Genomic DNA, 25,367 nt, shown 5'->3' on the forward strand with positions numbered 1-25,367 from the left:
TATATCGATAATTTGAGAGAGTTATTCTTTCTTAAATTCAGGAAAGCAAATGTCTATAAAATTTTATAATTTCGGTTTAATTTCTTGAAACTATGTACTGTATGAGACCTTGATGAGTAGATCAAAAGATTCCACGCCCACAAAGTCAAAATGGGAAGTTAAAGCTGAAATAAAGATCATAATACATTACTTAAAGAGCTATTATCTAGCGTAATATTCCGCTCAGGCTAATATACACCTAGATTCACTGTCTCAAAAACGTGTTTTATTGCCTTTGTTTAAGCTTTGATTGCTATATCTCTAATTTTTGGAACCTTGTGTTCGTAAACACTTTTAATGTACTTAAAAAAACCATGAAACCACAATTCCAGAAAGTTTGAACGACATTCGAAAGCCATTGTTTATAATCATGATGTGATATCCTTTACATGAGAAAAGTATTTTAGTTATGTTATAGCTTAAAGAAATTGCCATTCTAATAAATAATTTCGTTTGTTTCTTTTCATTCATAAATGATTCGTTTTACCTTTGTTAGAAAACTTGACTGAGTATATTTGTATTTTTGTAAACCTTGAAATAAATGTATGGGTGTCATTACATAGAGCAGTGTAATAATAATAATTTTTTTTCTCTTTAACAGGGTAAATTTGGAAGAACATCGAAACATTACAGAATCAGCAAATTTATTGAAACAAAATATTTCAACAACAACATTTGCACCATCAATAATTGAAAATGCAACAACAATACAACCATTAATATTTGTAGATAAAACACCACAGAATGCATCCACAACACCGCCATTAATTGAAATGTTCACTGATAGTAAATTTTGGGAGCTAGATAGAGAAATGTGTATATATATTTATACAATAATTACAATAGCTACAATTATCGTATCATTAATACGTTCATTTTCATTTTTCAACGTGTGCATGAATTCATCAATTAATTTACATGACGGAATGTTTAATAGCATTACTCGAGCGACCATGAGATTCTTTAATACGAATTCTTCGGGACGTATATTGAATCGATTTTCAAAAGATATGGGTGCTATTGATGAAATGTTACCATATGCTTTAGTCGATTGTTTACAGGTAAGAAATCAAATCATCTATTCAATATTTGCTTACCACTGTAATGTATTAAGTGACCACTGTAATGCACTTAATTGTTTATTTTCTTTTGTTTTTATTTCAGATTGGTTTGGCATTACTTGGTATAATTATAGTCATAGCGATAGTCAATATATGGTTATTACTGCCTACAATTTTTGTTGGTTTTATTTTCTATTTACTTCGAATTTTCTATTTATCAACAAGTCGTAGTGTTAAACGATTAGAAGGAACTAGTAAGTATATTCTTGAAATTTTATAATTTTTGATCAGTTATCGAATTTGAAAAAAAAAAACTACTAGACATTAATTAACTTAAAATGTTTATTTTATTTTAGCAAGAAGTCCTGTTTTTGCTCATTTAAATGCTTCATTACAAGGTTTAACTACAATTCGTGCATTTGAAGCAGAAAAAATATTAATTTACGAATTTGATCGTCATCAAGATTTGCATAGTGGCGCTTGGTATTTATTCATTGCAACATCACGTGCTTTTGGATTTTGGTTGGATCTTGTTTGTATTATTTACATTGCTGTTGTTACAATGAGCTTTTTGATACTTGGAACAGGTATGTTAAAAGCCAGGCTCGAGACTAAGGTTTAGCAACTTGGGTGAATATTTGAATACTAGCAGATGTGCCTAAACCTAGTTTTTGCCTACGGGCGCTGTTTTGATCATTTATCCTTGTTGCCAAAAATTCTAGATCCGTATTTGTATTAAATAATAAGTTCAACTGAGAAAATAATAACTTAAATCAATTGTTTTAGAAACCTTTGGAGGAAATGTTGGTTTGGCCATAACGCAAAGTATCAGTTTAACTGGCATGTTCCAGTGGGGTATGAGACAATCAACTGAATTAGAAAATCAAATGACATCCGTTGAACGAGTATTAGAATATCAAGATTTAGAAAGTGAACCAGCATTAGAGTCTGAGCCTGATAGAAAACCGCCACCAAGTTGGCCATCAAAAGGAGAAGTCGAATTTCGTAATGTATATTTACGTTACTCACCGATGGACCCACCTGTATTAAGACATTTAAGTTTTCGAATTTTACCAAAGCAAAAAGTTGGTATTGTTGGTCGCACTGGTGCTGGAAAATCGTCGTTAATAAATGCATTATTCCGATTAACAGATTTAGAAGGTGAAATTCTCTTGGATGGAATTGATACGCAATCATTAGGATTACATGATTTACGATCAAAAATTTCAATTATTCCACAAGAACCAGTGTTATTCTCTGGTACAATGCGCAAAAATTTAGACCCATTTGATGAATATTCTGATGATGTTTTATGGCGTGCCCTCGAAGAAGTTGAATTAAAAGAAGCTGTTGCTGAATTAGCAGCTGGATTGAATAGCAAAATGTCAGAAGGAGGTACAAATTTCAGTGTTGGGCAACGACAACTTGTATGTTTGGCACGTGCAATTGTACGAAATAATAAAGTGCTTGTATTAGATGAAGCAACCGCAAATGTTGATCCCCAAACTGACAGTTTAATTCAAACAACAATTAGAAAGAAGTTTGCACAGTGTACGGTATTAACAATCGCACATCGTTTGTACACTGTTATGGATTCAGATCGTGTATTAGTTATGGATGCTGGAACAATGGTAGAATTTGATCATCCACATCACTTGTTACAAAATAAAAATGGTGTTCTTACTGGTATGGTCAATCAAACTGGTAAAGCGATGGCTGAAGCTTTAAATACTATTGCAGAACAAGTAAGTATTTTATTTATTGAATAGCTTCTTTTTTTTTTAAATTTTTCACAAATTTGTTCGAATTATATATTCTATTCTAATATACTTTTCATTAATTTTACAGGCTTTCCGAAAACAACAACGCAGATTGTCGGAGCAAAGTATATAATCAACAAAAACAGACTTAAATTTTTTCTCAATCAAAATAATTTTATTTTTAAATTGAAAGGAAAAAGATTTTCATAGATATTGTTTCGGTGGCACGGTTCCTTTAACGGATAAATTGATAATAATATTATCATTAGTATTTTATTATTATTATTTTAATCATAATGATAATAATCATTTTACATTTTATCGGTTGAAGAAACAGTGTCTTCAATAAGTTGAAAATGACATAGGAAGTAATCTATCGCAGCGAGACACAAGATAATCGATAATTGTGTGTGAATCACAGATTCTTGGGTACATTTTTTATTTTATGCCTGTGTTCTAAGATGCATTACGTACTGGATAAAACCAATCGCATTGCTTTTTCTGACTGAAAAAGACAGAAGTAGAATGCAGAGCTCTTTCTGAATATGCATATTGACGTTTATCAATGAAAAATCAAAGACTATTTATTATCCAACTATCTAAGACAACAAACCACTACAAATCGCTATTGGAGAGGAAACATTTCAAATGGAGGAGAAAAATAGTTCAAACTAAAACGATCATGAAAGACTGAAATTTACCGCGAGAAAACTCCACTTGAAAAGGATAATTGGGAGAAACTACATAAACTGAAACGGTCAATAATAATTGAAACAAGGAAAAATCAATGCTGTTTGCTCAATTGAATCACTTGTCACGGCGGCAGATAATGGATAACTATTTACGTGACGTTCTGTCAGATATAGTTGCTTCCTGGGATAGACCGCTCTTCGTAGACTTTAATCTTAAACCTATGTTTTATTTCAATATTTATAATCAATTTCGTTAAGTAACGACGCGATCACATGCATAAAGAATCTTTACTTAAAATCATCTCATAGCATTTTAATTTAATTTTATACGAGACAAAGAATTATGTCACTAGATTTTGTTTTAATTACTTAATTTTGTTTTTGTTCTTTTTTTTAATAATTATATATTTTTTTTATTTTAATTTTAATTAAAATATAATTTTGTGATATATTGTTACTACGTCTACTTAAAGAAAGAAGAAACTGAACCAAACAAAAATGTCCTTGCTTCATATTTTTGAAGCAATTTAATATTATAAGTTATACAAAATAAATGTATATTTTTCGATTACGTTGGTGTTCTTATTTATTTCCCAATTTTCTTGATGGGTGCGGTATTTAAATTATTTCGCACTATAATCAAGTCGAGCGCGATTGATCATGTTTGTATGTTAGTTCTCAAGCAGTATAGGCAAAGTGTATGGCAGTCATGTAAACTTTGTGTCTCGATATGAGGCCATTGTTTAATTTCTCTGCAGTAGTATTGATAAATGGTAAGTAACCTGGTAGTCCAAATTGGAACTTCTGAAAACGTCCACTTCCTGTTTTAATTAGGACGAATTATTATCGTCCGTTGGCGGGATTTCTCTGATTTGAATTTGAATATTTGATAGATCCTTAAAAGTGGTAAGTGCAAGTATTTCTATCTGGTCGTCTACATTGGAACTACTGAAAATGGGCCTTCTTCCTCTTTTAATTAGAACAATTTAATGTAGCCAATTGGGGGGCTGCAACTCTCAGTTAACAATAAGTACTTGATAATTTAAAGCTGTACTTAATAACAATATGATTTTCGAGCAGTCGGAAAAAAAACAATAAAAGTACATAAAATAGATTATTTTTTTTATTAAAACGAAAACAATACAAGTAAATCAGACTTCTAAAATAAAACTCATTGAAATTAAAAACAAAAATAAAACAAGATTTGTTCAATAAAACTATTTTTCTTTTTCTATCTAAATAATTTATAATAATAATAATAATTCACTCGCATACTAAAACATTTACTAAATTGTATCACGATCGTATTTAAAAAAAGGGAATGAGCATTCATGCAAACAAAATTAAACTAAAAAATATACAAATGATAATCGATGCAAAATAAAATATACAAAATGATTTTGATGGATTTATTAAAATTTAGTCATTTTGAATTCATTCAAAGTTCAAACAAAAATTTTCGTTTCTTTAATAAATTTAGCAATTTTTATTGTACTGTCTTATTTATAACAAAGTCGTAGAATTTTGTATGCACTGGCATTGTGCCAAAAATTTATCAGTTTGTGTCTGCTACCGAAATAGTGAAAAATTTTTATTTTATTTTTCATAATAAAATGCCTTCCAAAATTCATACATGCAATTCAAACGAAAATTTTTGTATTAGTTAAAATCCAGCGAGACTGAAAGCTTCAAGCAATTCTGATAGGTTGAATGATTTATTTATAAATGAATAAATTTTAATAAAAAAAAAAATGATGAATGTTTATAAATAATTTATGCAAATAAATGAATTTACGGTTGCTTAATTAAATTTTAAGTGATACACTTAAAAGTACATAAAAAACTTTACGTAATTTGTTAACTAGAATTAAAAAAATTTCCTTCCAGTTTCTGTTCAGGTAAAATAGAAAAAGTAACGAGTATTATTATTTTGTTTTATAAGTGACTATTTAATTCAAACACACATTTTATATTAGCGAAGTTTAAATCGATAAAATTTATCATAGGCTGACGTTTCGCCACCTCCAGAAAGACATTTTATTAATTTCGACTTTTGTAAAAATTTTTTGGAGGCTTTATTTGTAGCTTCGTCATCATGTATCAACCTCACTTCTTAGTTATTTCATGTATTTTGATATCTAATTAACAAATATCCTTGTGTAGAAACAATTTTATTTGTAAATAGAGCATGAAATAATTTTCTAAAATACAATCACGAAGAAAATTATCGTACGTATGTGTGCGTACACGATTTTATATGCGATAAAAATTTTGAACTATTTCTGATAGATAATATATCGATAAAACTTTAGCTAATTAAAATTTATAATAAATAACTGTGTGTTTCAGTCTCTTTTTTTCAATAAAAATATAAATAACTCGATATTAAGATTTACACAAAACAAACATGAAATATACGCAGCGATGATGAAATATTCACATTGCAATTTGAGATCATTCTACCAATTTTTCCACACAGATGCCAGCATCAAATATGTCGGATTTTATTGTGACGCTAAAAATTTTTTGTCACTTTTTGATATGGGAAAGTACATGAGATCTAATAACTTAAAAATTATGTCTTATGAATCGAAAACCCGTCAACCCTCCGTGTGGCAACACCATGTTTTTCTGAATACTAGCGAAAACATCCCAAACGAATCATCAAATTGACAATAATTGTTAAAAATGTAAAAAAACAATAAGTTCGAAGTATTATCGTGAGAATTCGGGAAAACTCGGCATAGCCACCGGATAAATTTTCTTAAAAATTGAATACGCCATAAGAAACATATATTTTTCGCTAATTATAGTCGAATTCATTTCAAACCACGAGAGTATTTTTTAATTGCGCTTATTTCATGTTCGTCTGCGAAAAAATTAAAATAAAATCAATTAATACCTAGATTTTCTTTTTTGTACGTAAAATTGGTAGATTTGGTTGATATATCAAATCGTATATATACAAATATTTATAGAGAATTCAAATAGCAAAACTTAATTAAAACGGTTTCATATAAAAAAATATTTCAGAAATCTTTTTTGGTAATCTAAATTATTATTTTCATCTAAAATCAGTTTTGTTAAAATTCAGTTCTACTATCAATTACTATTAATTTACTGGGTGTACAAGTATATGACGAGAATGGAATTAAACACAAAAGAAGACGTTTCTTAAAACGGATAACTAATTAAAATAAAAACTATACAAATTATATATCTGATTTAGGCTCCGTCTTTTTCGGTACTGGATTCCAGTCGACGTCACAATCTCGTACACACCTCATAAATATTTTTTCATTTTTGATTTAAAGAATGTAACAGTACTCATTATCAAGTTTCATGAAACATTCTTTTGTGTTTTTTTAGTAAATATATAGACATCGAAACATGGTAAAGCATTACATGCTCGTATTGAAGCATGTTTTGATACAAATTTGATATACTGTTTTGGTTGGTTGTTTATTGGTACGATTGTTGTCTGAACATGGCTGATATTTCTTCCATTGTTTTGTTCTTTGTTTCTGGTACTTTCTTGTATACGAACACAACAATTACACCCAATATTACAACAAATATTATGAAAATGTATGGTCCCATAATATTCTGAAAAATAATAAAATATATAGTTATTAGAAAATGTCCACTTTCGGCATCTTGGAAAAAAGGTTGTGTGATGGATCATTAGAAATTTTAAAATTAAATTGTCCAAATTGTTAACTTTTTAAACATGAACTTTATAATAATTTTTGAGTCTGGCTTTGGATATTTCTGAATCTTAGTTTTATTCTAAGGTACAGAAATATCCAATGAAGTGAAGTGTTAGGAAAATATGATTTGGATTGAAAAAGACAAGTGCAATGAAAGGCAGAACTAAACAGTCGACGTCTATAAGTAAATAGATAGTAGGTACTCGGCTGCTTAATACCATTGCTCCGATTAGTTGTCTTTTCAAGTGAGGGAGAGATTTTGAAAAAAGCCTGGTTAGCATTCCCTCACTTTTTAATGATTTCGATAATAAATATTTGGCGTTAATAAATCGGCACGTTTAACTGTTTTTGCTCGATATTGCGGAAATTAATTCAAGCAGAATTAATTGCGAATCCCAATAACCACAAAGTCAAAAGTTTTTGACGGTACGTCTATATCTACCTTATTAAACATTTCTTTAGAAAAAGTGGCACGTTGATACGTAAGTTTGCCACGCTTGGCTTATAGACGACTGATGTCTCCAGGGGAATTAAAATTCGATGATTAGTTAATAAGTAGCTATGTCAAGCTACCTAATATTGTTAGATACCTAAATTATTGAATTAAATATTTACCTGTAATGGTAAGAATCCTAAACCAACTAAAAAGTTTGCAGTCCAATTCACACACACAGCAAGTGAAGTGGCTGCTGGTCGTGCAGATTGTGTAAATAATTCAGAAACCAAAAACCATGGAATTGAACCCGGCCCAATTGCAAACATAACCACAAATATCAAAACGAAAAGTATAGCGCAGTAACTAATCCACAATGCTGCAGCAACATTGACCATCGCAAATGTAAGTAAAATTGTATCGATGAACATTCCTGAGAAACCAATGAGAAGTAAAGTTTTTCTGCCAGCTCGTTCAACTAATATCAATGATATCACAGTCATTAGTACATTGATTGCACCCATTCCTAAGGTTGCGAATTGGGCACCCTCTGAACTTAATTGTGCCATTTTGAATATTTTTGTTGAGTAGAACATTACCTGGAAAACAAAATAAAATTAGTATAAAATTTCTCTGTTGTAAAAGTTATGTGAATTGTGATCCCATTGCGAACTGTTACATAAAGGAACAGAACAATCTCTGCCTCGGCAATCGACTATCTTAAACGAGGAGACAAATTAAGCAGAAAAAAAACTTTTGACAAATAGGCGTTTGCCCAAAAGGAAGTTAAATTATCTAAACAGTTTTGATATTTAATGACTGTACAAAATATTACTTACAGCATTAATACCACTGAGTTGTTGAGCACACATAATTGCCAAAGAAATTAATAATGGAATCCTTAAGGCATCATTAACAATCAATTCACGCATTGTAACTTTTGGAATAATCTTCATGGCTTCATATTCTGATCGCATTTCATCCATTTCATCTTGTACTTCAATTGTGCCACGTAACCATGCTAATGATCTTTCAGCTTCATGATCTTTTCCACGTGTTAATAGCAAATATTTTGGACTCTCTGGGCAAATTGGTAATGTTGCTACTTGGAAGATTGCAGGTACAATTGTGATGGCTAACAATATAGGCCATTTATCTGCTGTACCCAATAGTGATCCCAAACCTAATATTTGGGAGACTAATATGGATATCGTGATAACCAATTGATAAACGGTACCAATCTGTAAATTAAAAACATTCTTTATGAATACAAATATGTATTTATGTTAAATCTCAAGGCTTATTAGACGAATTATTGAGTTTGCAAACAAAAGTTGTATCTATGTGGAAAGGCCCTTTAGGTCTTAAGTATTATATGTGTAAAATAAGAAAATGATTGTACCCCTCCCTCGATATTTAGATGAACTAAATATCAGCTTCGTGTTCTTTAATTTGCAAGGTAGTGAAATAATTTTTTTTACTTACAGCGCCTCTTAAGTTTATGGGTGAAATTTCTGCTAAGTACATTGGTGCTAAGCCAGCATTTAAACCAGAATTAATACCAATAATAAAACGTCCAAGTATCATCATTTCATATGATCCAGCTGATTTTGCTAAGCCCATTAAAAATGTTGCAATTAAAACTAATACATTGTTAAATAGTAATCCACCTTTACGGCCAAAACGATCTGCGACTAAACCAGTAATCACACCGCCAATCATACCACCGATACAAAATATAGATACGGCAACAGACCATATTAATGTTACGCTGCTTTGATCTGGATACACTCCCGTTCGATACAAAATTACGTCCGCTATCCATTTTTCTATTAGCTGTAAAAAAAAATTAGAATTTAGTTAAATTAGGAAGGATTAACATAAAATGATTATTAACAGATACTAAATAATATTATTGTAAAAGTCCGCCGTAATTACGAAACTGTTATATATTGTTTTTCTCGTTAAAAGTCTAAAATAATTATCCCCCAGACTGGTACCCCCATAGTCCATTCATATTTTTTATTATTGTAAATATTACAAAAAAAAATAGTGGTTAACATTTAGAGGACAAGGTTATTACTGATTAAAAAATCATTATTCCTTAATTTTTATTAATGTATGTATCGCATGCCTAATAATATCAAGAGTTAGATACCTATATTTAAGAATGTCGAATTTCGAAATACAATATTTCTTAGAATTATCCAAAGCTTTTGTCAAAACATAGACGGTTTTATTTTTAGGTACAAATGTACCTGAACTTGAAAAATTACTAATATGCAGTTTGGATAATTCGTGGAAAATTGTTGATATTCTTAGAAAAATAATTTTTTGTTAATATCAACTATTATAGACACACAATTGAGTAAAACATTTTAAAAAAATCAAAAGACCTCGCACAAAGTATATGTAATCTGCATTTCGGTCAAACTTTTTCTAATTTTGGGGAAATGATAGTTTAAGTCATTCTGAATAAAAGTTCCCATGGTCACAAGTCATGAAAATGTACTGATTTATATAAAAAAAATGTATTGTAATTTAATTGTCAAAAATCATGTACGTATATATGTAGCTGAAAATATTGATCTTAACAATTCATATTATTGATTCACTGAACATTTAACACTGCTTCTTCTTTGAATTTCGTAACAAATTCTTCAAAAAAACAAGAATTAAAAAACCTCCCTTACATTAAAAAACATACATATGCATGTAGTTATACATATCTGTATATGTATTTGCCTATACACACATAGGCATATAATATACAAATAAGTACATTTTCCAACTAAAGTTTAGCTATAACATGAAATCCTGTCATTTTCATGACTTGTGACCATGGGAACTTTTCTATAGAATGACTTAAACTATCATTAGCCAAAATAAATAATATGATCATTTGACATAGACGTACTTTCTGTGTTTTTCTGAACTAATATGGGTTTTCTACCGGGGACTATCTAATAGGTAGGTATTAAATGGAATAGGGTATTCTACTATGTTTGAAAAAGTACTTCAAAATGTCGATTTTCCTAATAAAAAGCCACCAAAAATATATTTCGGCAAAATAAATACGTGATATACAGATTAAAAATTACGACTTTAAATTTTAATATAATAAAACAATAATGTGCTTACCCTATTAGAGAGTAAGATAATTATGTCTATGATCTATGAGTCCTTTTGCTATAATGTAGCGTCAATGTAAATATTTGATTTTTTTTAACGAATAGGATGACAAAAATGGAAGAATAAATAAAACATCAAACTATTTTTAATTAGAAAACAAACAGTTAAAAGGTAAACAGTTATCTATCAATAAATGACATATATTTATGGACCTATGTTTATATAGATGATTTGCAAGTAATTAATAATAGATATTTATTACACACAGACGAAAAGTATTTCATATTCCATTTCAAACATCAATATCTTTTATCGAATTTTAACGAACGCCAATCGAAAAAAATTTTTCCAGTTAGCATTTCATGACTCTAAACTAAATTTGTTTTTGAATTTATAGCGTTATCTAAAGCGAATTGAAAAAATATTTTCGAATAAAACTACGTTTCTTTAACATGGACAATCTGAATCTGTAATCGAACTTTCCATTTTAAGATTTCAAAGTGGATCCCTGTCTTAGAAAAGGGGATGAACGTTCTTGGATTATTTCCATAAATTTTATATAGTTATAGAAAACCGATGCTATAATTTTATATTTCCATGCTAGCGATAGACAACTATATGAGTTTAAAATTTCAAAGCTTTAGAGTTTAATTAGAGAAATTTTTATTCTACCTAAGTGAGTAGAACGCAGATATAGACAAAAGGACCAATCAAGCCAATTAAAAAAAAGCTTTTAAAAAGATTTGGCTCTAATCACCAGAATAATACTTTTAACAATGGTTTAAAAAGTTTTTGTCAAGTTTGTTTGAATATAAATAGTCTAATAAGGGTTTAAAATATAATTTTTTTTAAAACCAATTATGTTTTTTGGAAAATTTGGAGGTTCTAATTTCTCGTAGCTTAATTAATAACAATATATTTATTATAAGTCATTTGTCTATTTAATTCACTTTTATGACATAAATTCATTGTTATACGACTGTGAAAATTTCATTTAAATTAAATCATTAATAATACCTAGTCAATTATTTCTTTTGTATTATAGATATTTCGATTTTCTGCAAATGTCATTCTGGGAAATTATTTATTTATTTTAATTTACGATATATATGCGAAAGTTTGTTTTTTATAAAGATATTAAAATAATAATTGGTCTGGGTGCTCATCAGCACACTTGGTGGGTAAGTGTCTTAATAAAGTTCAACTCCAAACTGAAAGGATTAACAAAAATTTGTAATTTTGTCTATTAATTATCGAAAATTACAGAAAATCATACTTTTCAAGTTGCCGGCTTAAGAACGCTTGTATCGAACAAAATGATTTTTCATTTGTTATTATCTTCCGAATGGAAAAACAAAAAAACGGATATCCTTCACAGGCACTTGCAACAATTTTTATAGAAAAAAAAAAAATTTTAGGCTAAGCGAAATTAAGCCACTCAGTAGAGGTGTATTTATCAATGATAATGTTGTTGGGCACCGCGACTAAATAATATTGAACGACCTTGTACTTCAAACAACCACAATTCTCGACCAATAAATATAAATTATTAACCAAAAAATCAAGTTTTAATGGAAAAATTTATATGAATTTGTATAAATATTTATTGATTAAAAATGAATTTCTGGCAATATTTTATAATTTGAATTTTATCGTGTATATATGAAATTTGGTAAAATATCGTAGTAATTCATTTTGCGATAAGAAAATTTTCCTAATAAATTAAATACGTAATAACATGGATGCGAGCTGTTGGAAAACCAAAATACAATACGTATCGTACAATCCCATTTTTGGAATAAGTTGGCTTATTTAACAGCCGTAAAGCCGCGTATTAGAGTTCTATCAAACCAAAGTGGCAAAAAAAAAATTGGGAATTTATAATTTCCGCTACCTAAATAAAAATGTACCTAGCATTTTTCAGCACAAGTTGAAAATAGATTAGATAGGAAAAAATTGTAAGTGACTATTTTGAGAAAAACATATCTGATGTAAAAAATATCAAATACTTAATTTTAAAATGTTGAACTCACCTCTTCTGGAGCATTTACAACACCAGTATTATAACCATGTTGAAATGAGGAGCCTAAAGCTGCTGCTGCAATTGCAAAAGCTAACCTCCCATTGAGACCCTGTAAAGAAAAAAATTTATTATTATTTAATTTGCTAAATCAAATTGATTAAATACTTAAAAATTTCAAAACCGGAAAACTGAAAAACTGGAATTTCTTGCCGAAATTGATATGATTTTCCCAACCATTGATAAATTTTTAATTTTTTGGAGCTTATTTTTGTCTTGTTTTTTGACAAACTTCAATTATACTCATGATCATTTTGAATTTTTACTTTTAAGAATTTCATGATTTATTTAATAAATGGTAAAAATGTCGAAGCTCTGAGAAGAATAGAATGTTTGTATTTCTGTATTAACAATTTAAAAGCTTCTTTTTCTTAACGCTTCCACAACATTTGGATAATTTTTAGCACCCTGCGCGTTTTACATTGGCAGTTTTTAATTTAAAAATTTTTTTGTGAACCATTAAAGTTTTGCCCGGCTTGAGAGTGATGCTTTTCTACTTACTTAACGCGGAATAATTTGAGCAGACATTAGTTCTTCTTTTTTTAAAATAATATAAAAAATTATTGGTTCCGTACTTGTTTATAAAAACATTACAGGAAATGTATATTTTAGATGATTTAGTTTAAAAAATCAACGTTAATTTATTTAACCTTGTCATTAGGTAATTTCTAAAACAAAAATATACAAACGCAATTAAATACGCGAATCATTATATACAATTACTGACTATAATAGCAGTTAAACCCTCATCAATCAATTTCTTTATAAAGGGTGTCATTATGAGGCTACGTCGCGCCGGATTTACTTCCAAACAAATAAACAACATTAAAAATTATTATTTTTTAATTGAGTCTAGATTTTAGTTTTTGTTTTTAATAATTTTATGTCATCAAATAACAAACAAAAAATGTTTTTTTCGTAGGTATTAGGTTTTATTTTTCCATTTTAAATGGTTTACAAATTAATTTTTGAAAATGATTTAATTTATTTAAATTACAATGAACCCCCGGTAATCCGGTCCATGGCTAATCCTTAGCCCCATTCTGACCCAATCTGACCATTGTTTTTTTTTTGAAAATTGAAAATTTTTGGATAAGATTAATTTGATTTGATAAGAGGGTGGTATAACGGCACAGTTGAGATAGCTGTTTATTCGACACTGTAATCCATATTTCCTAATTTAAAGTATTTTATTTAAAATTAAATCCCGCCTATTCATTGTAATCAGAGTCTTAAGCTTTTTATTAATCAGTTTTTGTGCCTGAATGTTTGTTCAATACAAATCTTTTCATAATTAATGTATATTCTGTGTCTTAAAATTAACTATTTACTCTTTAAAAAGGCGTGTGTTTTTTCACCCGATAATAGAGAGAGCTAAAAACGGCAGGGCATATGTTCATACATTATTCCTTTTGTGTTTTATTAAATATATTATTTTTAAATTCCTACCTAGTCATGTACTTGACTTTTTATAAAAGCTTGAGGCGCTCAAACTATGTCTAAGGAATGATAATCAAAGTTTCACACAATTAAAAAACTTTATATAAAATAATTGTTAAAGTATTTTAAATTTTAGAAGTAGTTATATGTAATTACCTATTATAAATAAATTGTGTAGTTTAAGAATTTAAAATAATCAATTTTGAACTTTGGATTAATTTTTTTATTCTTTAAGGATATTCTAAGAATGAACAAAAAAAATATTATAGCGTGCCTATATTTCATTAATATTTTCAATAAATATTTACTAAAGTTCTATTACTAAGTTCAAAAGTTTTTATGTTAAAAAGACGATTATTATTTTAATCAGAAATTAAAATTTTATACAATATGTATTATGAAAATTTATAAAAATACATTCTTATTTGCATTTTATAGTAATACCATTACAAAAATATTTTTTAATAGGCAAAATTAATAATGGCGCTTATTTTTTTTAAAATTAATCACATTTTTATAATACCCACTAATTCTATTATTATTTATTAAAATATGGAACGAAAGCTCAAGGTAGTTAAAATCTGATGAATAGAGCTACATAATTTTCGAGTATATAGCCCTATTTTCCCTATAACTTTCAATTATAAAATACTATTTAAAAAAAAAAAGTTTTTAATTATATCCATTAAAAAAAACACCCTGAAATAAATTGAATTTTTTTTAAATTTTCCACGTTATTTGAGGACATTTAAAAATATTAATTAAATCTACAGCAATTTTTGTTCCCGCCAATTAAAAAAAAAAAAACAATTTGGTAAATTCTGAATAATATCCATATTTTTGAATTCATCAAAATGGCAACTTTCTCAATTTTAATTACAAGTAGAATTTAAATTCATACCCAAATAATATCAGGCTTTAAAAAAGTGGTACGAATTTTAAAATGTTAATTTTCATGAACATTTATAAATTTATTTATAAGTACGACTAATAAAAATTATATTACCATAATACCATATCAATAAAGTTTTATTTTTTTAAGTCATAAAATTATAAAAAATAGCCATTCATAATCGTATTAAAAGATAAAAAATTCGAGGCTTAGTTTGTGAGGCTACCAAAAAATTTGGGTGAATTTCGTAACATTTTTAAAACTAAATAAATTTAAACTTAAATTCTAAAACAACTTTCAAGGACAAAGTTTCTACGATTCGATTACTCAACAATTAATTCAGAAGGATTTTTCAAGGTGTTTTTCAAAAGAACACGTTTCAAAGATTTTATTGAATTTTAATTAAATAAAAAACTTACAGATTTTCCACGTTGATTTTCGGGAGCTTTATATGGATCACCAAGTTGAAATAATGTTCGTATCCGATTCGAAACTAATTCAAAACTATGTTTACTCATATTGTTAAAAAAAATAAAATTAATTTTTGTCAAATAATTTAAAAACAAGTCTATAACAAATATTTTGAAAACTACACAATTTCGATTCTATAGAAAATATTGTAATCTTTTTAGTGTAAGTAGTTCGTTAGCTTTACCACGTGGAACTGTTTTAGAAAACACAGTGTTACTTATATTATATATGAATGTGCTATAATTTATATACAAAAAAAGTATATAATAAAGTTTAACCTCGTTCAGAACTTTACTGATAACTGCTGACACACCTCCAGCCAGCTCCTACCATTTTAAATACTCTTTATATATGTATACAAAAATATTTATTTCATACTTTAACTTAGATCAAATGTCACTAACATCGTTTTTACTTAAGCATTACATTGAATTACAATGACGTCACATTCCATGTAATATTGTGTAATTTATAAACACATAACAGCATTTTCTCATTTTAATGATGTATTTAATACAAACATGTGGGTATTGGGATTTATGAAAACTGGGAAACTAAACTTTGTCAATGTAAATTTCTCATACAAGGTAAACGACGAAATATAAAAGAGAATAACCGCAGAAAATCCATAAATAAGTCTAATAAACGTGTATTTTATGGAATGTTTTCTGCGCTTCCACCATCAAAGATTTTTTAGATAATAGTTAATCCTGATCGGGATAATCGGACAACATTTTAAAATTATTACATTGTTATCGACCCTTGATAATTGTGTGAAGTTTAAATCCGACGTTTTGAAGCTGGTGAAAATTACGTTCAAAGATTCCGTTACATTGATACATAGGTACATACCATGCTAATAAAAATGAGTTAAAAACAAAAAAGTTTTTTCCTTCCGCCGATTTATGGGCTATTTTTCAGAGCCTCGTCTTGAGGAGTTTCTTCCTCCTCGTCCCTTCGTCAGGCCGGATTGTAATTGATGGTTTAAATCAACGCAGATTACCTTCGTAAAAAATTGTTTAATGTGTTTCGTAGATAGTTATAGTACCTACATTAGGTTAAACTTCGGCTAGACAAACAAAGACGGAAAATCTATCTGATTATATTACGGTTTGATTATATTTTAATGATTATATTGTTTCGCCTAAATGATTTTATTGTTTATCAGTAATTTTCATGATGTTTGAAACATTTATTATTAAACGAACTATTAAAATCAGTAAACAATATTATTTGTAATTTATAACTTGTGTACAAAATAATTTTTGTCAAATTATTGTTTGATAGAATAAATAAATTAATCATCTAATAAATTAATTTCGATCGATTAAAATAGATCTATAATTCAAGTATTTTTATGAATGTTTACAACTTTTGTTTTGCTGCAGCATTCATTTCTTGTTATTAATGTAAAAAGAACATAATATTTATTTAATTTACATATTAATGTAATGTATTCAAATTTGCTTTGAATAAGTAATTTCATCTATATTTAGCTTTGTCATAAGTTTTAAGAAAAACTGAAAACATTTGGATAATTTTGTCACTTTTCGAAAGAATTTACAAACTTCGTATTTACAAACCTAATTCACAAAACCAAAAAGTATTTGCGGAGGTAGGAACGGAATTATCTGAAACGTCAAACTTTGTTGACCTATAACTTGATAGCATCTTTGATTGAATGTGGTAAGAAGTTATTTTAATTTTGGGGATTTATATCTGTTCCTTGATTGGAGTATGATATTAAGCATGGTACAAAACTTCTGAAAACATCTTTGACTATGGTATTAAAATATCAACTATAAACATTTCGCAAGGATTTTCCCCGAGTAAAAGAAGGTTTTCACGGACAAGCACTAGCTGTAGTGCAAACTATAAGGTAATTATAGACGGTGAAAAAATTTTTTTTTTTTTGTATTAAATACAGAATAATTTTAATAATATTTCAATATTATAGATTTCATAAAAAAAGGCATTTAAGCGAGCTTTTATAATGTAAGTAACTACCTACTATTTTTCTTTTTTCAGCCAATCAGGCTGAATTTTATAAAAACAGGACTTTTAACTTAAAAACTGGTATCTTCAATAATGTCATACGAATTTTAAAGAAATGAGGAAATTATCGATTTAAGAGATAAAAATAAGTTTCTTATTTGATTTTCGAATAATGATATATTCGAAGAAATATATATTTTTTTTAACGAAGGTCGCATTTATATTTACTTTGAATGAATTAACTTTTGTGTATAGTTGTTATCTTTAACAGCTTACATATCAGTGGCGGATACATCCAAATGTGGGCGAATAAGGTTATTATACTTTTAGTAATAATCTTTAAACACAAAGCCATTGTTTGCCATTTTAGTCATTTTAAAAATACAAATAGTCTATTCGTACAAAAAGTTTAAGTTAACGGATCTTCGTCTAAGTAGATAAATATAATAGATTTTAATTTCTTAAAGTTGGTAAATTGGAGTTGCAAAACTTTTCTGGGTATATAAAATGGTAAATACAAAAGCATATCTCTCTCGCTTATACATTAGATATCTTCAAATGCATTTTTATTGTAAGAATTATCTGATTATATATATATATATATATATATATATATATATATATTTGTATTAATTTGTTTAAGCTTTAAACTAAAAATTTTAATAAAAATGTTTAAGGTACAAGCTTTTATTGTACTAAAAAGTAGGAAATAATTTTTTCAATGAGTCACTCATACATGACTATTTGTAAAATCTTGAGAAACTACGGTTCATTCTTGATATTTTTAATTGACTGCCTCCAACGTTTTACAAATAGTCGTGTATGCGTAGCTCATAGAAAAATTATTTTCTACTTTTTAGTAATATAAGAATAATAAAATTTGACGATATTCTCATTCAATATACTTTTGAACTTGTATGTCATGACGATACCCACTTTTAAACATTACACATCTTCCGTTTTGTCGTGAGTGTTGCGGTTTGTAAACTTAAGTTTTTTTATTTCAATTAAAAATTATTTAATTAGTTGGAATTCAATTGCTTTACATATTTCTTATGTAAGTTTTCCGTACCTACGTGTCTCAACGCTAGTACACACCTTCACGCCTGTAAGAAATATATTTCGTAAGATAAAACGTAATTTATTATTAATACATGATTCCTTTAATTAATTCTAAGAATTAACTTTTTAAAAAATCCTTTCTTTAATCGTAGTTAAGTCATGGAAAAACTAAATACATTTCTCTGTACAAAGTTTAAAGTATATTTCATAAAATTTTACCCGTTAGCACTCGGGTCAACCGTTCGGTAATCTTTAGTCACGTAATGGGAAATTTTCTCAAACGTTCTGCACATTTGTCACTTATTTCGTGCGTTAAATATTCTTTTCTTTTATGAAATTACGAAAGGTACAATGGGACAGAATCAATCTCAACGATATATTATTCAAAAATCATTTTACGACGACATCGATATTTTTTAAATTATAGAAAAGAATCAATCAATAATCAAAAAGTCCAAATAAGGGACTGAAATATATAGTTTAAGTTTCAATTGTTTATTTTGATAATTTGAGCTAAAATTATTGAAAAGTTGTTTTGATTATGAGAAAAATTTGTTTACAATACAATAATGACCTAAAGGAATTGAGTCCATGGAGATAATGGCGAACCCCAGATAATATGTTTGTATTCTTGATACAAAAACATATCTTTAGTATACGCCCACTTATAAAACAGACATTGGGAGTACGTATCAAAAAAGAAAAATTTCTCGTTGAAAAATATACGGTACACAAAAACTTCTAAAGCTAGAAGAAGAACGTATTGCTGAAACGTATACAAAATTTTCAATTTTCCAGACAAAAACGGGAGCTTATAAGTTTTACAGGATATTATTTTAAAATTTGACATCAAAGATCTTAAAGGTAAGTTGTTATATAAAAGCTATGTTTGAACGACCATTTAAAGATTATCACCGTTTTCTTCCTTTTGGTGGAAGCGCAGACAAGTAAATTAAATATATCTAGTATTAATTGATTGTTTTAAATCCAGCGTCTGTTCTTTGATACATACCATCATGCTGCCCAGCACGTTATGGCATTGCTGAATAGGATGATGATATTATTATCCTATTCTTTTTAATTTTTAGTTTTATAAACGCTCTCTTCCATGTCTTTAGAATGGCTCTCAAGTTTTTTGAACATCGGACATTCCAATTAATTACGTATATGATTTTATTTTATATAACTAAAATTTAGCGTCATATTAAATCGTCCAGCAACAGATTCATAAAAATAGGTACCCGTTGGAAATAATAGATTTTTTTTACCTGCACTTTAATCATTCTGAGAACCAAATTCTGAATCAAAATTGATGTGAAAAAAATTTGGTCAGACTATTATTAACTTTAATTTTCTATAAATTTATAATCAAGCGTATAGTTATTTACATTTCTTTGGTAATCGTGATTTTTTCAGTCTTTTACTCATATATAAAGATTATATAATTTTTATTTAAAAATTGTTCACGAAAATGGAATTTTTATCAAATTAATTTTCATTAACAGCCATATAAAAATTATCAATGTGTTTGCATTATTTAATTTATTATCAATTATATCAAGGTAAAAATAATCCTTGATAATTGATTTATGAATTTAATTATAAACCTAGGTAATTTATGAATCGTTTGCTGCACGATTTATATAATAAGCTGTTATAGGTATTGTCTATTATCAGAATTTTTTATGCATATAATTATCGATAAAAAGGTGTATACATAATTATTATCGATTAAGTAACTGCATTAAAATATTTATTTAATAGATAATATTTGAGCTTATCAAGTTAATTGTATAAGTAAGTAGTTTAATTGATCAACACCCACTACAAATGTTAGGGACTGAGGGAATTACAAAATTTTGTATATGAAGCAAGTTTAAATATTTCTCCAAATGTTATATTTTCGAAATTAAATTTGAGAGTGGTTAGAACTAGTTTCAACACCAAATTAATTCAATAGTTGAATTATATTTTAATGAAGAACAAATGAAAGACAAAATTAAATTATTAATTATAATTATTTTAATTATTAATCTTCGACCACTAACCTTATTTTGGCAATGCCACAGTTTTTACTCAACTCGAATAAATATCTTTAAGATATCTCAAATTTTGAAGGTAGGTATGTAGCTGCATGTCTAGAGGGAGAATAGAAATGGAAGTAATAAGCGGATTCTTAAAACTTATGGAAAAATGTACATAAGACTTGTCCAATGAACATGATGACAAAGAGCTTCTTCGAAAAGTTTACCCAATTGTTATAGGACATAGAGGTCATTATTACTCGATCCATGTTTTTCAATTGATTACGACGTTATTTTTCCGCATTCTATAGCGTTTTTCTACATCTATCCTGTATAGTATTGTTGACTTTAATATCTCTTATTTTTCTGATTGATTTTCAACCGCAAAATCGTGAAAAGTGTCACAAGAAATTATAAAAATGACAACACAAAACACTTTTACATGAAAATTCAAAAAGGCTAATCCATTACACCTTTGTAACTCCTTAGATATGCTCATATTTTTAAAGTTGAACATCATTAAATGCTTCCCGTTGTTTATGATATACCTAAGTCAAGTTAAAAAGGATAAACGCCTTGACCTCCAACCTGCAAGGTAACATATCTTACGATGAAGATGATGTTGATCTATGTAATCTATAAGTCGATGAACAATCATATTTACAAGTCGATGGTAATAATAACGTTAAATTTCATCATCTAGAATTATTGAATTAACAAACATTCAAAGAGGTATATGTTGGGTTATTTCAAGAACAAAATAAAACGAAAAAAAACCCAATATAATGCAACACAACATCCGGAGGTGTGTAAGATCGTGCCTTCATCGGATTGGTTGAAAATAAGCGGTGTGGTTGCTATATAATAAATAAGCTGGTTTATTCAACTGTTCAGAGTTCATCACATAAATAATTTACAAAGTCATTGTGTATGAAATTCAAAAGAAATATTAAAAAAAAAAACTGGATGGTATTTACTTCAAAGCGTCATTCATCGTCTATATAGAAAGTAAAATCTATTGACAGGTGTTATGTGGGTGTGCTAACAGTTTCTCATGTATTGATATTGGCCTGAAATTCTATACACATAATGTCTAACAGATTTAAAGTTCTAAAATTTTAAAAATTCATGTAAAATTGAATCGTTTTTGGCATATCATATTTGTTTTTATACCACGCATATATGAAATCATTTAATTATTGGTTCTTAGGCTATTAATACACTTACGACATTTTATTTTCCAAACATTGTATTTATTATTCAATAAATTGATTATTAAACTTATAGAGACAGTAAAAAAATGGTGAAAGCGCAATTAAATTATGCAATATATCAGTTACTATAATGTCCTAAACATTTATTTGCGTTCCCACCATATTTATTGAAATAGATTGTTAATGTAGTCATACGCTATATTATACCATGTATATATGAAATATACATAGTATATTAAGTTTAGTCTCAAGTTTGTAACGCTTAAAAATATTGATGCTACCAACTAAATTTTGGTATAGGTGTTCATAGAATCATCTAATTAGTCCATTTTCGGTTGTCCATTCGTCCGTCTGTGAACACGATAACTCAAAAACGAAAAAAGATATCAAGCAGAAATTTATACAGCGTATTCAGGACGTAAAAAGTGAGGTCGAGTTCGTAAATGTGCAACATAGGTCAATTGGGTCTTGTCAATGCAGTATTGGGACATTGGAGTCATGCAGTATTGATTGCATTTTTTACCGTGTGAAAAATAAGCTATCATGACACGCTTAAGAAACTACTATTGGGGAAATGTGGAAGCAAGATGATGTATTATTCACTGTGTCAACACTTGGTCCTAGAAAACGGATGCCGTGATAGGTTTTGAAGACAAAATTTTCTGATTGGAACGTAAAAACCAACGGAAATATGCATTGAAAAAATAATGGAGTTGTTTGTTGTTCATAAATGGACATCAAAATTTTTTTTCTAGCTCGGTAGACTCGAGGATGCATCATTGTAGCCTCAACACGCAAAATCACAATGAAATAATCAATTTCGCATCTTGAATAAATAAATTGGCAGTACGTCGGTGTGGTACTAAAGTCGTATGAGTGAGACCCCTGTAATCCACACGACTAACTTCCCAGAATGGGAAAAATATTAAAAAAAGGTCTTGTTGGCCTTCATAGATTATTTTTCGAACATGTACTGTAGATTACGCGTCGAATAAGCCTAGTCACGCATTAATGTCATAACTGGTTCTCGAGATAATCGAGGCGAAAGAATCCGAACGATCATACGTATACACACATTACATTGAAAAGGCTTGATTCGGTTATTGCTGCCTTGAAACCGCGGAAATATGTAAAACTTCAGATTTTCAAAATCGGCCCCATAACATTAACTTCCTCTAGGAAGTTAATTATACACTAAGCTCCAGTTTGTATATAGAGGTACAAAAACTGGATAAAATTTATTCATTCGAAATGTTTTTTTTAGATTAATTTTTTTATGTCTGCTATACAGATTTATAAATAACAACAAAATACGTTTCAATGTTATAAATAATCAAAACTGGTATTTGTGTGGAATTCAGTATATAAAAAAAAAATGCCACTGTTGGCGCGCGATTGTATGCGGGATGTTTAAGTACACAGAGAATGACGCAATATTTATCAATTATTGCCATCAGTTTTTTATTAGTGAATTGACGTAACATAATTTTATTTTTCTTCTTTTTAAATTAACATTTATAATTTTTTTTTTTGCAAATAAATATTAACATAAATTATCATGTATTGTATATTTTATTTGTATATTTTTTAGCAATGTTTTTTTTTTCCATTAATGCAAAATTTTCCTTCTTAATTGTTAATTTATTTTTTACTCTTTTTATATTTCATTAATAAAAACTTGTTTTGTTTATTTTTGGTTGTTGTTTAAATTTTTCCATTTTTCATTATTAGTAGATAAGTAATATTAAAAAAAAAAAAAGATTTTAAAAATCCTGCTGAAAACTTATTTTACAATAAATTCTTAATATATTATTATTTTTTTAGGGTAAAGAGTGACAAAGTGCTTAAATTTAGAGGAAGCAAATTCAAGCATAAAGTTTTGGTAAACGATTTTACTGTTAGGTTTATCCTTGAAAAGAAATCAAATAGATTTTTCCAATTATAAAAGCTTTTATACGTTTTGATTTTCGGGTCTCGTCGCTGAAAGTTGATAATGCGTAAAAGGCTTGAGAAAATTTTCCCAACATGATACATGTACGAAGCATAAGGTATATATATATAATATAATAATAATAATGTATGGAAATACATCCAACATAGTGATTCAGTATGAAATGATCAAAGAGATCTAAAAGAAAAAATGTTTTAATTTCGAATTTAAATAAAAATAGGAATTGAAAACCCTGGTTTATGATTTATCATTCATAAATTTTGTAAAACGGGTAATGCTAATTTAACTAAGAAACTAAGTAATGCTAGAAATATTTTCAAAAAATGCGGATTATATTAATAAATAATTTATAAATGCAAATTAATATTTCTTACGTTGTGCCCAATTAAATTTTACCAGAAAAATCACAAGACATACCTTATTTATTATATTTTACGGAGTATGTATTACGAATTTGGTTAAATCTAGAATTAAACTGAAGGAAGGTAGAAAGAAACAGCAAAGTTAAATAAGCAAAAATACTATTTTAATTGAATCGATTAGTCTTTGAAGAATAGGAATGAATTTTGTGAATTGAATACACGGCACCTTTTTCTTAACCCTTGCGTCGATTGAAATCAAACTATAAATAACTTTAAAGCTAACCTTTTTACGCGAAAGAACTTTTAATGTTTTTTAAACATTTTTTTGCTTTTAATATCATATATTCCATTCAAAAACATTGAACCTAAGAACATTAAGATTGAACCTAAAATGCAGATGCCATTTAAGTGTGATAAAACATAAATTCGATTAAATATAGATTGGAAAATAGCATAATATTAATTTTTTCGTCTACATTCGATCTATTTTTAAAATCTAAATCTGTTTCTTATTTAATGACCAAGTAGTGAGTGTAGTTTCGGGTCAGATTTTGCAAAATTATTATGAAATAAATTAATTTATGATTTGAATGTTAAGATGTTAAATTACTTATATGTTGTAATCGAGGGTCTAAAGGTTATTTTAAAATAAGCAAAAATTTAGATCTTTAAAGTTTGCACAGTAATGCGCAATCTTCTGAGATCCGTTTAGTTAAATTAATAATATGCACTAAAAGAAACATAAAATTAAAATTTTTGATTCATTGCGTTCAGAGAGTTACACCAAAATTATAAAAGGGATGCTATATTGACTGAAAAATAAAATGAAAAATATTCTGATCAAATACAAAATATTAGAAAGTTTTATAAAATGCACTCTAGCGATATGCACACAAGTATGAAAACATGTCTACAAAGCTGTTCAAGATTTGGTGTGTAAGCTTAATGAACCTTAATAATTACAGGATTATTCTTGACTTTGCGTTTTTCGTAAGTAGATAAGTATTTTAATCAAGAGCACATCCCTGGGATTAGTAGAACTTGAATAC

General features: G+C 27.9%; 2 protein-coding genes across 8 annotated transcripts in view; one reads left to right on the forward strand and one right to left on the reverse strand.

The window, feature by feature from the left end:
• Positions 1-3,899, forward strand: part of LOC123291415 (ATP-binding cassette sub-family C member 4-like) — a 44,055-nt gene extending 40,156 nt beyond the window's left edge. For both annotated transcript variants that reach the window (XM_044871691.1, XM_044871692.1), the window contains 5 exons: positions 641-1,100; positions 1,204-1,354; positions 1,457-1,687; positions 1,887-2,845; positions 2,949-3,899. In XM_044871691.1, coding sequence (XP_044727626.1) covers positions 641-1,100; positions 1,204-1,354; positions 1,457-1,687; positions 1,887-2,845; positions 2,949-2,993 — 1,846 coding nt within the window. In that variant the 3' untranslated portion in view covers positions 2,994-3,899. The remainder of the gene's footprint in view (positions 1-640; positions 1,101-1,203; positions 1,355-1,456; positions 1,688-1,886; positions 2,846-2,948) is intronic.
• Positions 3,900-6,598: 2,699 nt separating this feature from the next.
• Positions 6,599-25,367, reverse strand: part of LOC123291420 (facilitated glucose transporter protein 1-like) — a 55,051-nt gene continuing 36,282 nt past the window's right edge. For 5 of the 6 annotated variants that reach the window (XM_044871706.1, XM_044871705.1, XM_044871707.1 and 2 more), the window contains 5 exons: positions 12,861-12,959; positions 9,181-9,531; positions 8,535-8,936; positions 7,878-8,294; positions 6,599-7,158 (listed from right to left, as the gene is read on the reverse strand). In XM_044871706.1, coding sequence (XP_044727641.1) covers positions 7,015-7,158; positions 7,878-8,294; positions 8,535-8,936; positions 9,181-9,531; positions 12,861-12,959 — 1,413 coding nt within the window. In that variant the 3' untranslated portion in view covers positions 6,599-7,014. Of the gene's footprint in view, positions 7,159-7,877; positions 8,295-8,534; positions 8,937-9,180; positions 9,532-12,860; positions 12,960-15,658; positions 15,915-25,367 lie in introns of those variants that run through there. The other variant, XM_044871709.1, reaches the window with a different exon arrangement.

The sequence above is a fragment of the Chrysoperla carnea genome, chromosome 2 (assembly GCF_905475395.1).
Source record: "Chrysoperla carnea chromosome 2, inChrCarn1.1, whole genome shotgun sequence".
NCBI lineage: Eukaryota > Metazoa > Arthropoda > Insecta > Neuroptera > Chrysopidae > Chrysoperla > Chrysoperla carnea.